At 36.4% G+C, this 16,003-nt stretch overlaps 1 protein-coding gene across 1 annotated transcript in view; it reads left to right on the top strand.

Moving 5' to 3' along the window:
- The window catches only part of camk1d (calcium/calmodulin dependent protein kinase ID), an 88,811-nt gene that overhangs the window by 60,180 nt on the left and 12,628 nt on the right, over positions 1-16,003 (top strand). The window contains exons 4-5 of the mRNA XM_015392805.1: positions 10,149-10,287; positions 13,647-13,773. Coding sequence (XP_015248291.1) covers positions 10,149-10,287; positions 13,647-13,773 — 266 coding nt within the window. The remainder of the gene's footprint in view (positions 1-10,148; positions 10,288-13,646; positions 13,774-16,003) is intronic.

Below are 16,003 nucleotides of genomic sequence, written 5' to 3'. Positions count from 1 at the left end.
GCTCCCCGCTGGTCATGTAACCCCATCTTTGTTATTTATTGCCGCTAAAACAAATCCCATCATGCTTTTTGAGGGGAGCTCCTGCAGAGCAATGTGGGATGTATCTGCTCGTCTAGTGACCATGGATGATCACTACTTTTCAAGGTGCATTCTGGGAAATTTCAAGTCCACTACTTATTTCATCCACTAGACGTTCAAACACTCATCTAAAATGGCGTGATCACTATACTTATAATTGTAATCACTTTGGATAGGGTGCACTTGTTTCTTTCTCCTGAGTGTAGAACAATAGATAACAAACAGAAGCACACATTTTGTTCACCTCAGAAAATGGACCGACACCAAAACCCTCAAGTACTTATTTTTTTCTAACCCTTATTGCACAACCATTTTATTCCCACTAACTTGTAATGACGTTATTTAAAAACTTCAGTTACATTTAGTTGATTTTCTAACAAGGAATATTTATTCATTTCTATCATGATTTTCAGAAAACTTTCAAAAACTTTGTTTTTTTTAATGGTCAAGTGACATATAGTAGTAATAAAGACATACTCAGTAGAAGGAAACAAGCGCACCTTATTTAAGGCTGTTATTCTATTGGCTGGAATGGTTGCTAGGCAATGATACCGCTCCAGTCTGAGAGTGAGCAAACAGAGTTTGCAAGCAGGGAAGGCAACTTTGGGAGATAATTTTTATCTCGTTCCATTGGCTGGAATGGTTGCTAGGCATTGATCTGAGTCTAACCTGATAGAGAAAGGAAAAAAAAACCTTAAGCCACAGGCTTGCAAGTTCATTTTTTGACTCAAGTAAAAAGGAAGTTTGCATGTAAGAAGTAGGCAAGGCACAGAAGAAGGTTTTTATGCACAAAACATTGAATCTGTATCTAAAAAAAACAGATTTGATGGAGATTAGAGAATATTTGAGAGAAAGGAGAAGATTTTATTGCAAGCAGAGTTAAATATTGACTCTTGGCTGGTAAAATCCTCAATAAACAAGCTGTATCCAACATCATCTGTAAAAAAAATAATAAGATGTCCTTTATAGTAATACCCTGTGGTAAAGTTGCTCTACGTTTGAAATAACCCTTTAAACTATTTGAGCTTATTGCACTACTCCCAGCCGACATGAAGCTTAAATCTGAACATAAATCATTGACTAGATATTACTTATACAGAATTATGCATAATCTAAGAGGCTCTTTGAGCATCTTGACTTGTTGATTGATTCTTGTAGCTTTGCAGCTTATTTTATTCTGCTACATGTTCGTTTTTTCTCCCCCTCACTCTAATCATGTTTAAGGATCCTCATGCTGTGTGCGAAGACAGATATGCTGAAATATGGAAGACGGAGTGAAAGAATCGAAGCAAAGCATCTGCAGTCGGTGGTGCAGTGTGATTTTTTTACTTTAATCAGTCCGCTGGATTGTGGTTTCATTGCTCTGCAGCAGTTTAATCATGAAGCATTGTCTATCTTCTCTAATAAAAGATGACAGCAGAACCGTGTCCCTAAGCGGCTGTAATTACCACATTGGTTCTGATCTCTAAGTCGCCCCATTTGTTATAATTACGCACATTTTAAAAATGTCGGGTTTCCTTTTTTTCGTTTTTTTTTTTTTTTTCTGGTGCCAGAAATCTAATTTAGGGCGGAGGATTGTCCAATGTGTTCAGTGTAATTGCTGCACGGCAGATCAATGCAGACTTTCCTCTGCTGCTCTTCAGCACGGCTTGTCTTATGTAACCCCGAGCCCAGGGAGGCAATCAGGCCCTGCTCCTATGAAAATCAATGCAACTCATTGCAACTGGAGCTTTAAAATTAATGCTGTTGTGTTGTGAATTAAATGGTAAAGATCAGACCCACTCAACTAAAGGGAGGGGGACTAGTTTTTAAAAAGAAACGGAAAGTGAAAGTATTTAAAGTTAGGCAGCATCTGTGTTGATGTAGTCATTAGTATGCTTCCTTAGTGCTGCCCTGCTTCCAAATCTTTTGTTTTTCTTTAAGGAAAGAATTCCTTTGAATTTCATTTAAAAGCTGAGGTGGAACTTAAAGGTCTGTAGTCAGGTTATGTCCTTATATAAAAAAAGATAAAAAAGAATTTGATCTTGATCAAAAATAAGGTTATTTACACCAACTATCCATCTTGATAGTGTTTTTCCTTTTTGAGCCTAAATAGAATTCCAGCGTTCGGCAGCTTACATAAACAGAAGTGGCGCCATCTACTGGCAGTGTTGCAGAAGGATCAGAAAGCCAGATGGTGGTTCTTAAAGGAATAGTACACCCAAAACATGATTAGCCTTCATTTTCTACTCACCCCCATGCTGAACAACACTCTGGAGTACTTTTTTGATATCTCAAATGCATCTGGAGATCTGGGAGGCTTCTTGCTGTCTGCTGACATTCAAATAATGGAGGTCTATGGTGCCCGAGACAGAAAGGTCCATAAAAGTCCACAAAAAACGTGTCAATATTCCTCCATACTGCTCGTCCAATGTATTCCAAGTGTCCTGAGTGGGTAGCATCCAGAATTTACTCGAAACGAAGTCATTTAGAATGTTTTTAGAGCATAAACAGTAGTGTATAGGATTTCCTGAAAGCGCGCACATGCGCGTTCAGGACGCTACGGAAGCCGGCAGACCAAACCAGATGAAAGTGCGCATTCAGCGTCTGCTCTTCCAATAATGCAAGCGTAGAAGAAGAAATGTGCCGTTTACCTGTGCAAAGAAAGAAACAACGAAAGAAAAATGTCTGAGGACTTCAGTGTTGAGGAAGAGCATGAGTTCTTTGCCGAGCTGAATGCGCACTTTCATCTGGTTTGGTCTGCCGCGGTTTCCGTAGCGTCGTGAACTCGCAGGGGCGCGCTTTTAGGAAATCTTATACACTACTGTTTATGCTCTAAAAACATTCTAAATGACTTCGTTTCGAGTAAATTCTGGATGCTACCCACTCAGGACACTTGGAATACATTGGACGAGCAGTATGGAGGAATATTGACACGTTTTTTGTGGACTTTTATGGACCTTTCTGTCTCGGGCGCCATAGACCTCCATTATTTGAATGTCAGCAGACAGCAAGAAGCCTCCCAGATCTCCAGATGCATTTGAGATATCAAAAAAGTACTCCAGGATGTTGTTCAGCATGGGGGTGAGTAGAAAATGAAGGCTAATCATGTTTTGGGTGTACTATTCCTTTAAGGCAGCTATTTAGAGCATAATCATCCCGTAATGCTGCAGGTTAAAGGAACAGTGCTAGGTGATTGCAGACCGAGAGAGATTTATAAAATCGACTGACTCTCCCCGCAGCCTCCTATCAGATCATCAGAGAAAAAAGAAAATTCCAATTCCTAACAAACAGCATCAGCGTAAAAAAAAAATCAATATATCTATTCATGTAATTTGTACTTAGACTGTAGAGACTCTACAGCATTGCTATCACCAGTATCTACGGAAGAGGATTAGGGCCACTGGAAAACTAAAAAAGTTAACTGATTTTTTAATTTTATTTCAATATAATGTGAGAAAAAAGTCAGAATTCTGACTTTATTCTCACAATTCTGGCTTTAATCTCAGATTTCTGACTTTAATAACCGAAAATACAAAATCTGTTAAAGAAAAAGTTATTAAAATAAAATTGAAATTGAATAAAAAATATTCAAATCTTTCAAAAAACTGTAAGTGAAAAAAACATGAAAAATACATGTTTTAAGAAAGTGAAGGAAAAAAAATCGAAGCAAACAGCTAAGTTTTTCTCAAAAACTTGTTTATTTCTTCCTTTAAAACATGTTTCAAAGCTTTAGTTCTGGATTTATTTATTTTTAAAATGTCAACTAAATAAATGTTTGTTTGCTTCCAACTATAACAGAAACAAAACAAGCTTTATACAGATATCCCTCTGTAGCAAAGCTCTAAATGTAAAAGTTTAAACCAGAAGTTTTCATCTATGGCTTTGCTCCCCCTAGTGGGTCTGTGGGTGTACTGCAAGGATGTCATAAGATTCCTTTTCTAGACCTTTCCTATTATTTACTTAAAAGTTACATCTGTGATCATCCCTGTAGTGCAGCTTGAGACATGATTGCTGCCCTTTTTCCTGACCTTTCGCCCGTACATATCCTGTACGGACAAAAGGGCAACCCTGAGATTGACCCGATTGTTCTTTGCTGTTTGGTCCAAATCCCTCAGTGATAACCCTCAAAGGAGAGACAGAATAATGAATGCCTAATAGATTTCACAGGAAAAGTATTCTGAATTCTCCTTGAAGAGGAGATTGCATTACTCAAAGCCGTACAATTTTACATGAGGCCAAGTTGTTGAAGCTTTCATGTGAGTAAACACATAAGGAAAGCAAAGGTGGATGTTGTGGTTAAGTGCAGCAGTGGTTTATCTCTCCCTCTGAAGGCAGCTAATGACTGATGCAGCTCAATAGCTGCGGTCAGGGACCCGGCTCTGCTGGTGTGATTATGGTCCTTCATCTCTATCAAGGAAAACAGGCCCCCTCACCCTGACTCAAACACATAAAGGCTCGCTGTCAGCCATGATTCACATCCTGCTTCTCATGAGAGCATTAAGACTCTGTGCCTGTGAGCTGATCAACTAGAAAAGGAGCGTTGGAGGGTCAGAGAAGAGAAGAGAGGGAGAACGACGGTACCTGCTGTGATCTGAATCAATAACAAGAAAGGATGTTTCTGGATCAGACTTGTCTGACCATACTTTATCCAGATATAAATGACAAAAAGTGTCCAGTATTTTGATTCCATAAAGGATCTATATTTATGATAACCCCATGTTCGGAGTAAATTCCTCCCTTTCCTCAGTGACTCTTTACCTCATTCTGGTGAATCCAAAGGTGCTCCAAAATCCAAATCCACCCATTTATAAAAGTAAAGTTATCTAACACAGTTGTGCATTTTGCTGCTCTTTTAGCATCTGCAGGCCTCGTTATTAAACCATCTTTTTCTTTTTTTTTATACACAATAAATACGATATAAACCAGGGTTTCTTAACCCTGATCCTCAGGGCCTGCTGTCCTTCCTTCAGGTTCACTCACCTGACCTGAATGAAATGGAGGAGGACCAGGGTTAAGAACCCCTTAACTAAACTCTGGTGAAAGTGGTGCAAGCCTAACCACCAGAGATCCCAATAGTGCATCATCAACAGATGGCCTTCAATCTTTTCTTGTTCTTGTCAGCAGGCATCACTGCTCCCAAGCAGACAGTGGAAATCAAATCTCTTTATCTCCAAGGTCACTGGTTTGAAAGTTTCCTCATGCTCCTCCTCCAGTTATCCTTGGCTGCAGTAGTGATGCATATCCAACATTGTCTTTGTGTCAACACTGATAGTGGACGATTTAACCCCACCAGGAATGAAGCATGTTGTTTTGTTTTTTTTGCAGTTCTTGTAGAATGTTGATCCCTTATATGTTTTTTTTTTTTTTTTTTATCATCCTTTGTCGTTACATGTTAGCTTCTGTTAGATGTTTTTGTCTTTGTGTGTGTATGTGGGATTGTGTAGGAGTTCCTGTCTTATTGCCATCGTCTCCTTACGCAAACGCTTATGCAACCACGCAGCCTGGTGGCTGATCTCCCCCTTTGCAATCTGTGTTTATATGTGTGGGATTTTTTAGCCCTTTTTTTTCCCATCATTCCCAGACAAGGCTTGTGGTGACAAAGCGACTGAGTCGCCGTCCTCTTTGAAGAGAGATAGAGTGGATTAGCAGTTAATTCTGATCCCCCCCCACCCCCTCAGTATTCCAGAAACTTCATTAGTTTGACTTCAGTAAGCTCTAATCTGATCTGTCACTGTGACGACGCCCAGCAGATGCATAAGGGCGACTGGGTTTGCCCTCACTAATGCTTCTTTCTGTTTACAAGCATTTTTCACTGTTTGTATGTCGTTACAGGATTAATTTCTAATCATACTGAATAAAACAGACACTGCTTATAAAGCTAGATACCTTTCTCAGTTTTCTTTTTATCTCTTTATGCATGCATATGTTCACCCTCTGCATTTTCCCACATTATATTGAGACTTTATGCAATACAAAGTTCTATGATATTGCAAATGAAAAATAAAATTAAAAAAGGTTTTCCATGGTTTTTGCAAATGAAAACCTAAAACATGTGATTTGCATGAAATGTTCTTCACAGACTTACTTTTTTATGCTAATAACAGCTTCAAATCGTTTGAGGTTTATCATTAAAAGCTGTTTATAAAGAGGCAGAAACTTTTAATCATCTCTCTTTTGCAGAAACGCTCAAATTTAGCTGGATTAGAATGAGAAACATCAACTGGAGGCTTTGAGGACCCAAATGCAGAGAGGAGTAGGCACAGATTAGTTTGTGATGATTTAATGAAAGTCAAAGGGGAACAGAGGCAACAATCAGAGGTGTCAAGTAATGAAGTACAAATGCTTTCTACAAATTACTTTTTAAGTATCTATAATTTACTCTATTAATTCATATAGTGGCATCTGGCTGTTTTTTTTAAAGGTTACTTTATACTTTTATACCGGTACTTAAAGTAGTTTTTGGAGCGAATACTTTTTCACTTTTACTTGAATAAAGAGGTCAAGTTGATAATTAAACTTTAACTAGAGTGTTTTTATTTATTTTTTTTTACAATTTTATTTATGATTTTTTGACAGCATATGACACTGATAAATACAATATGTATTATTGGCTGTACATTTTATCAAAACCCCAATAAACAAATAAAAAAAAATGTAAACAAAAATATATAACTATAATTACAGCAGTTAAATAATTACACTAGAGTCAAGGCCGGCCTATCTAACTATGGCATGGTGCACATTTTAAAAGTTTCTATATATTTCAAGAATGGCTGCCATGATTTGTTAAATTTAGTCAATGAGCCCATTAGCGTACTTCTCATTTTTTCCATGTATAAAAAACCTCATAAGGTCAGCAATCCACTGATCATGAGTAGGAAGAGTTTCTTTCCAATTCTTAAAGTAGTCTTCAGGTATTAAATGTCGCGCAAATAAAGAGGCAAAAGCAACAGCATTTGAATAGCGTTTAACAATAGAAATGCCTGGAGGTATCACCCCAAAGAGTGCAATCAAAGCCGACGGAGCAAGTTTGATTTTATATGTCTCAGAAAGTGTCTTAAATTAGCCGTCCAATAGTTGCTCAGTGTAGGGCATGTTCAAAAAGTATGAATAAGTGAACCAATTTCACATTGGATCACTATCTGGATAAAACATAGCTAATTTTTCTTTGGAAATATGTAAACGGTGTAGAACCTTGAATTGTAGGAGCCCATGCCTGGCACAGATAGAGGACGATTGTACGCTATGCAACATACAATCCCAAAGATCAGCTGAGATGTTCATCGCCAAATCTTTTTCCCAGTGTGATTTTATAATGGAGAGAGATGGAGATTGTAAATCCAGTAATAAACTGTACATTTCTTTAATCACCCCCTTTTTGTGAACATTAATATCCAAAATACTATCCAAAATTGTTTTCTCTGGTAAGTTAGGAAAAGTACTGTATCTATTGACTGTAAAGTGGCGTGAGGGTTGCTTCATTTGGGGGAGGAGCCAAAAGAGGATGATGTCTGAAGCCTCACTGACCGCTTCGGGAAGTGGTTCAGCTCGCCCTGAACTTCGCCAGGCATTTAAAGCATCAGTATTGAGTCAAGATGAGGGAGTTTGTAGGAAAGTTGGATAGAGTTTGGATATATTCTAAGACTAGATTGGTTGGAAAAACAACCAATCTAGTTGATTAAAACTAGTTTGGTGAGATTAAACAATGTAATGATCAAAATCTGAGGCACACACAGGTTACAGATGTAATTGATTTCTTACTAGTGGCGTCAACTTTAACAGATGGACTCCCACTCTTGAGGTCTATGATTTAAGACTCACATCAGATTTTTGAAAGTTGGGATAAAACTTTATTTTTTCAGCTAATGTGACTAATTTGTACTGGTTTGCCCTAGTAAAACTATACCAGTGTTAGATCGGTTGGTTTAACCAAAACATTTGTTGAACACATAATTTCCAACCCGATTAAAACCAAAAACTCTGGAAAAACTAACATGTTTGAATAAAATAACGAACACCTTTCATTTTGTTCATCGTAGCCCAATTTGCACAAATACGTTCACTGTCTGCTTGAGCTTATTTCACTAAAATGGCAGAAAAACTTTGACTTTTCTCTTCTAAGACATGTTACACATAAAAAACTTACTAAAGATTTTACTATACAGACCAATCTTTAACAATTTCAAATGATTTTATATGAGAAAAAAATATATAAAAAATTGGAAAAGATTAGATTCTATTACTAACTGTAGTTCTGCACTCCACCAGTAGTTGGTGACATGTTCACATAAGGCTTCTTGAACCGTCGGGATCATTGAAGCAATTAGCCAAATGGTGCAATGCCTCATGACGCTTCATCTCACCATCACTACTGAAAACCGAACAAAAACCAATAAAAATCAGGGAAAATACTGGAAGGAAGCAACGAAAACAACGAAACGACACACAAAACCAGCACTGAGTGAAGGCTCTGCTGCCCTTTTAAGCCCAGCACTCTGATGAGAAAGATTATCTTCACCTGTGTAGGCTACCCAGGTTCTCAACAAAGATCCTCTCTGGCAGAGATGCATAACTCGCACTCACTCACTCACACACTCACACACAGGAACCCTGACAAGAACCTGTGTTCAAATTCATTCTCTAATTCTAAATGGAATTGAGTTCTGGACTTTGACTAGGCCACTCTAACAGTATTAGCTACAGGTTTTTGTGGCCTTCTAAACAGGTTTTGTTGTGGTTTGCTGAAGACAATTATTCCCACAACATAATACTGCCACCACCATGTTTCCAACTTAGAGTTGTTCTCTTGTGTCAAGGATGAGATCAAATCTTACAAATATTGCTTTTAATCTCACTTCCACTTTTTCACCACATCTCCTTAAAGGCTGGATCATTGGGTGCACAGTGCTTAGACTTTTCTGCTTAGGTTGTTAATTTCTGCATCTCTTTTGGAGTTGGAAATCTAGCTTGTGTCCCATATTAAAACATAGTGCTGGAAGCAGCATGCTGATGGAATCCTCCATTTTTGCTGCAGATTGGAAGTTATCAGAGTTGATTAGAGTGAGTTTAACCTAAATATAAATTATGTCATATTTTTCAGATTTCAAAGATGCAGCAGATATACCATATAATTGTTAAACACCAAATTCATCATGATTTAAATTTTATATATTTAATGAAATTATAAATTGCAGAAATGTATCTTTCTTACAAAACTATAAAAATGAATTACATAATATAACTCAAATAATTAAATATATTATTTTAAAATATAATATTTTAAAAATCTATTTATTTATTGTTTTATCCAACACTTGATTTAAGTACAAGAAATTCTGTGACATTATAAAATTCACAGGTAAATAATCAATAATCAGTCCCATTAAATGATTACATTATACATAAAATAATAAAGTCTCATTTCAATGTTTATTTATGTAATATTTGATTTAAATTAGTTATACCGTGGGACTGTAAATTTCACAGTAATTAAATGACTTATTAAATAATTAAAAGCAAAAATGTTATTTAACCAATATATGTATTTAAACTGTAGTAAATAGGATAAAATGTTTGGCAACCCTGGTTTAACACCCAGGTTGAAGGAGCGCCTCTCCTCCACCAGGGGGAGCCAAACGTTTGTCTATTTAGAAAATTAATCTTTGCTTAACTGTAAGAATTGTAAATCTGGACAAGATATTTCATGCAGCAAAAGAGTCATAAAAACACAAATGTATTTATTGTAAGAAGCTTAATGCTCTTGGATCAGGGCAGGGAATAATTTTTTTTTACACAAACCTGCACTGTAAGGATTTGGTTTATTGCTGCTTGTGCTAAAATAACTAATCAAATTAGGATTAGTGTGTTCTCAGCCCTCTACACCAGGCAGGGGGTTGATCTGGTGCCGGCTTCAGATCTCTTAGTGTTTGCTGCATACTCCTCACAGCCTCCTCATGCTACTCTCTACTCCTCATAATAAACGGAAACCTCGACCGATAAAGTGTCTCACCGTTCATTAATTAGTAAAAAAGGAAAGCCATAAACATCATAAATCTTAAATGAGATATTTTTCATCTCCCTTTCTGCAGGGTGTCTGGTGGAGAGCTGTTTGACCGAATCGTGGAAAAAGGATTTTACACAGAGAAGGATGCTAGCACGCTGATCCGACAGGTCCTGGATGCTGTGAATTACCTGCACAAGTTGGGGATCGTGCACCGAGACTTGAAGGTCGGCCATCTTTAAAAGCACAACTAGAGACTCACCACTGCAGCTTTGTCACACGGGTAGTGAATTAGAAGCACAGTTTGAAGGTTTCAGTTTGTCTTTTGGCTCATTTTGATGAAATCATGTCAAACCAGCAACAAACAAGTCAGAATTTATGTGAAGAGTTGAGCTTAGTAAAGGGAAGTTATCATAAAAATTGCAGGAAAATTTGTACTTTCTTTTTATTTCAGAAAAAATGCCTCTCCACAGCATAATGCTGCCACTACCAGGCAATGAGCATGGCTTTAAAAGAAGCAAAGGCTCTGCTTACTGTGCTTACTGACTGGTTGGCTTGAAAAGACTGATTTCAGGATAGTTTTTACTGTAGTATTTCTCTACTTTGCATCAGTTGACCACAGGTTATCCCAGGAAAGAACACGCAGTTTGCAAAGTGAGAAACATGGAGATGCTTTTGCAAGACAGTGAAGAATGAAGTAGAGTTGTTGTGACATCAACATTAGGATATAAATGAACCACAAGAATATGATATGCTCAACAGGTACATTGGAATCGACTATTTGCGTTCAACACAGGCTTATATAACGCTAAATTTTTAAATGTTTTGAGCTCCATGAAGTTAACGGCCCACCCATGCAAAGGAACTCTCATAACCCCTTTCCTTTCAGCCTACTGTCCATCAAAATGAGCCTCTAGTGCTTTAAAAACTCAAAAAAAAAAATAAATAAATTCTTCATAAAGGGAAAAAATTATGTACAACAGTGAGAAGATTTTTAAAGTGCAGAGTGTCTTCAGTCAGAGGCTTCTCCACATCCGCTGCAGGACAGACCTCTATAAAAGATCCTTCCTGCCTACAGCTATCAAAACCTGGTTAAAAAACAAACAAAAATGTTAATTGATATTAATAGATTAATTAAGTATTTTTTTTATATAATTGAATTAAGTGCAGCACTAACCTCTGGTAGAATGGGAACATCATCAGCTGCAATTAAAAACAATTCTTAAAAACTGAAGCAGCACAAATGTCAGTTTTACCTTCACAAATCTGCATTAAAGTAGCGCTAAAAAAAGTCAAAATCTTTGATTCAATTCAGAGATCAGTGGAGGGATGGTGAGCTCTGCATCTCCTAAAAATTATTTTTAATATCTCAGGAAAAAAAAAAAAAAAACGGCACTAATGAAGCACCATCCATTCAGTTTATTTGGCGAGTATTTTCACGTGGGCGGGTCATCAGCTTTACGCAATGTCCATGTGTTCACTGAGTTGAACATGTGGAACATTCAATATACTTTTATTGTAAAATACGCTCATTTAGCATTATTTCAGCTTGTGGTGAACTGAAATAGACATGGGCATAGGTTTGCATAGGGACCATAGGGACATGTCCCTACCAAAATTTTGGACGGACCTATTTGTCCCTACCAATAATTGGATGTGATCAACATGTTTATAATTTACTATACAGCAGCCGCTTCTTTTCCTCTCGCAGCTTCTCTGCCTGGTAGCTGCAGCTGCCTGCTCTTTCCTGTCCCTTTCACATAGCAGCGCATCAACTGTGCTGCGCGGTTTAACTCTCTGATTATTCTGCCTTAAGTTCCGCCTTCTCTCTTTCTGATTGCGTGTTTTCTAGTCTCTATGTGCGCGCGTGCAGGTGCTTGGAGCGCGAAAAAAAAAAGACGCTAAAATAAATTAATATTGGGCTACGAAACTAGTCCAAATAAAAAAAAATATTATCTACGCTAAAACAGGCGAAAGCTTCTGATTGGAGTTCTGTAAAGAAGCAGGAGAGAGTTTTTTGATTTGTGGAACTTGAGAAATGTAAGTTAACAACGTTAGGATTTCTTTTATTTGATCTTTTAATCAGATAGCCAAAGGCTCCTTAAAGAAGATCTTTTATGAAATGAAACCAGGTGAAACAGAAACGTTTAAACGTTTCCTTTGGAGGAGTTCTGGATGGAGAATATTGACAGACAAAAACTATTTATTTTTTTTTTACTTCTTAATTGCAAAATGTTTACATATTTTTTACAATTTTGGTATAATTCCTGCTCTAAGTGGGTCGCTCTGTCGGCTAAAGGCACATTTTAGTGGCCCTATACTCCAGTTTACGATTAATCAATTACTAAATTAGTTCACGATTATTTAAATAATTTGTTAATATGATTAATTGTTTCAGCCATAGATAAAATACATGAAATTAGCTACACAGAGTAACTACAGCCCAGATGTAAATATTATTCTAATATTAATAGTTTAAATGCTCAGTGTCAGTTCCTCTTATAGTTCCAGTGCACATGTAAATACAATACATTTATTTACCGTCCCTTGAATGTATTATTTTGTATGATCCAGAGAGAGCATATTAGATAAAAAAAAAATAAAAATAAGAGTGGGTTTTACCTCTCTTTACCTCTGCACAATTCTATATCATTAAAAGAAAACACAGGATAAATCCACATATTATAGACTATATTTGGTTAAACAGACACTGTCTTAGTAGCAGGTAAATTTAAATGCAATCCTTTTCAAAGTGGAAAAAGTCCTAATTCCACATTCATCAGAGCAAGTTATGCTTTAAATATTGATAAACAGCATCTAGTGCATGTAGTGCTTATAAGATTTGTATTAATGTAGCAAGAAATGCTGCTGTTCTCTTTAAACAAAATGAGCCCTGAAGCTCACATTAAGCATAAAAAAGAGCATGCATATTTTTGCAAAGGACCAATGAAACTGAAGAATAGTGTCCCTACCAAAGTTGAAATCAAACCTACGCCCTTGGAAATAGATGACCCCAATGCACCCGTAGAGTATGCTGATGGATCACTTGTGTCGTAATCCTGACGCCATAACTTTTTAACTCGGATAAAAGGAATTAATCAGCAATTTTGATTTCTTTCGAGGTAATATATAGCTGTCACAATAAATAGTTTAAATATAAATGGTTCAAAGATAAACAAGCTTTTGAATTTTACTCAGCATATTTTAACCAACTATTTAATCCTTTATGTTCTGAAAGATTCTCTTGATATTTTAAAGAAAATGTCCAAATATCAATAAGATCAATCAACTTTAGATTAATTTATAAAGCAATAACATTCAGCTCTACAATTTCGCTTCAAAAAAAGTCTGTTTTCCTTCCCTTAATGTTTTCCGATCAGGCTTCCTTAAAGGCCTCAGGTATCGCTGTGCTTTACTGTGCAGCCGTTAAAACTAGCCTGAGTTTGTCCGAGCTTTGTTTACGCTGGCTTGCATTTCAGCGTAGGATGATCATCTTCCACATAGCATCACCTCAATTAGCCTGTATTATTTAAAAAAAATCACCTATTAGAAACTGGATTTATAAGTTCTTCTGTTCTTCTTGCAGCCTGAGAATTTGCTGTATTTTAATCCACAAGACGAATCCAAGATCATGATCAGTGACTTCGGTCTGTCCAAGATGGAGGGCAGTGGGGACGTCATGTCCACAGCCTGTGGGACGCCAGGATATGTTGGTAAGACAGCCGGACTCCCCTCATTATTAGTCTCCATTTATGCGTTTTCCATTATTATTCCTGGTCTTCTTTCCAATGATTTTGTAACGTTCTCCATAATTCCCCTGCATACAGTACATGAGAGGTTTCTCTGCCTCTACCATCAGTTACAGCCTCTCTCTCTGGCTATGAACATAAGTCAGCAGCAGAACTTTATGTGGCATTTTTGCCCAATGGAGATGGAGGAGTGGTGCTTGCATCCTGCATCATCAGCAAATATTTGTTGTTGAAGCTACAGCTAAAATGGGTAACAAATGATGTAGCATCCTCGCTACCAAGATAATCATAATGCCGTATACCAAACATCAGACAAGCATTAGCAGCTCAAACTCCAAGCAGATCTTTGAATCCATCATTCTTAATGTTTTTATTTTATTTTTGCATGCTTAAATCAGTCGTTATTTGCTTTCTCTCTATAATAAACCATTTAGAGTCCAACAGCTTTAGAATAACTCCCCAGATCCAACATAAACACATTTTCAATGATTATTCGTTTTAATGTGTCTCATAGCAACCTAGTTTTCATTTTTCTCTGTTCATATTTATGTTTTTCGCCTTTTTTGTACATATAGATCAGGGGTATCTAAACATTTCGGCCTGTGACACCAAAAAAAAAAAGAGCGCCACAGACTTTATTACAGTTATTTCACTATCATATAATATTTTATCTAACTATTTATTTATATATCTATATATATAAACATATATTTATATATAAATGTATTTATTTTTATATAACATTGAATTATTGATTTATATTTTTTTATGAGGAATTTGAATATTGCATTATATGCCTATATAATTTCATGGTATTTCTAAGATTTTCTTAGATTAAATCAATAAATAGATAAATAAGTAAAATAATAGTTTAGTTAGGCTATTTATCTTTTCTTGTTTAATGGAACATTTATTTATTTTGTTCAATTTATAATATAGCTAATAATTAAATCATGTGTTAGATAAAAAAAATGAATGAATAAATGCTATTTTTAAATAATATCTAATTATTACAAATTTCTAATTTATTTAAAAAATGTAATGGGTCTTTTTTTTATAGTGCATTTTATAATTTCATGGTATACCTAATATTTTGATAACATTTTTGAGAAATAAATGTAACATAACTACCTTATGATAAATGTATTTATTTCATTGAATACAAAAATGTACTTATGTAAATATATAGATATATTTGCCTCTCCATATAACCCCCCCACCCCCCTGCTTTGTAGGCCTGATTTCTCTGGAATAGAAAGCCACTGGTTTTCTTGTTTTGTTTCCTGAATACATTTGAACTTCTCATCCAAAATGTCTCCTTTGATTCTGAATATCAGTTGGAAACATCAATCCTATAGATTTAGGACAACATTTTTTATTTCTCTTATGGGTCACATGAGTTACCTCGACCTTTGGCTCTGTTCAGTGTTTGGGTCGCTGTGACTGAAGAACCCTCTAAAGAACTCGTGTTCAGAACTGAAGAGCACGAAAACCAAAAAGGATTCCAGTGTTATTTATAGATCATAGGTCCAGTGTCCAGCATGCCATCCTGGAAGTGTTAAAAAATGGAGCAACGGCTCTCAGTTTTACAGAGACTGTAAAATAAACACATAAACAAGCCGGGGAATAAAATACAATTGCACTGATGCTCAACAACTAAAACTGGTTGTAAAGTGCATTTACCAGAACCCAGCAGGACTTTGCTTTAAAATGTTTGCTGATTTATCTCCATCTGACAGATTTTATTTGATTTATTCGCTTTTATTTTTCAAGTCATTGAAATACCAACGCAAACCCAAACACATCTCACAGATTTCTCCTCTGCCAGTTTCTCTGCTTGACTATCCCCCCCCCCCCAATCTTTTCTCGGTCTCCTGCTGAGTTTTGTAGGGCCAAGGGCCGTTTTCTACTCCAGACGCATTGTGTCTATTTATAAATGAGGTATTTATAGCCAGAGGAGGCACCGAATGAAAACCAGATCTGACCGACGAGCAGCTCCAACTCTTAGTTTGACCATATTTGCACAAATCCTTCAATCACAAATTGCTCTGATTGTTTTGTAGCTTCCTCCAGCAGAAATAAGAATTATTCTGGCTGTAAACATTGTTGAAAGTGTTGCTTCAAAAGCAATAAAAACTCAGCATTTTGTTTTGTTTGTTTTGTTATTCCTGATCTATCTGTACCAGCAGCAGCT

The sequence above is a fragment of the Cyprinodon variegatus genome, unplaced genomic scaffold, assembly GCF_000732505.1.
Source record: "Cyprinodon variegatus isolate N-32 unplaced genomic scaffold, C_variegatus-1.0 Scaffold607, whole genome shotgun sequence".
In the NCBI taxonomy this organism is placed as follows: Eukaryota; Metazoa; Chordata; class Actinopteri; order Cyprinodontiformes; family Cyprinodontidae; genus Cyprinodon; species Cyprinodon variegatus.
Note: the sequence above shows the minus strand (reverse complement) of the source record. Positions and strands in the feature narration are given on the sequence as shown.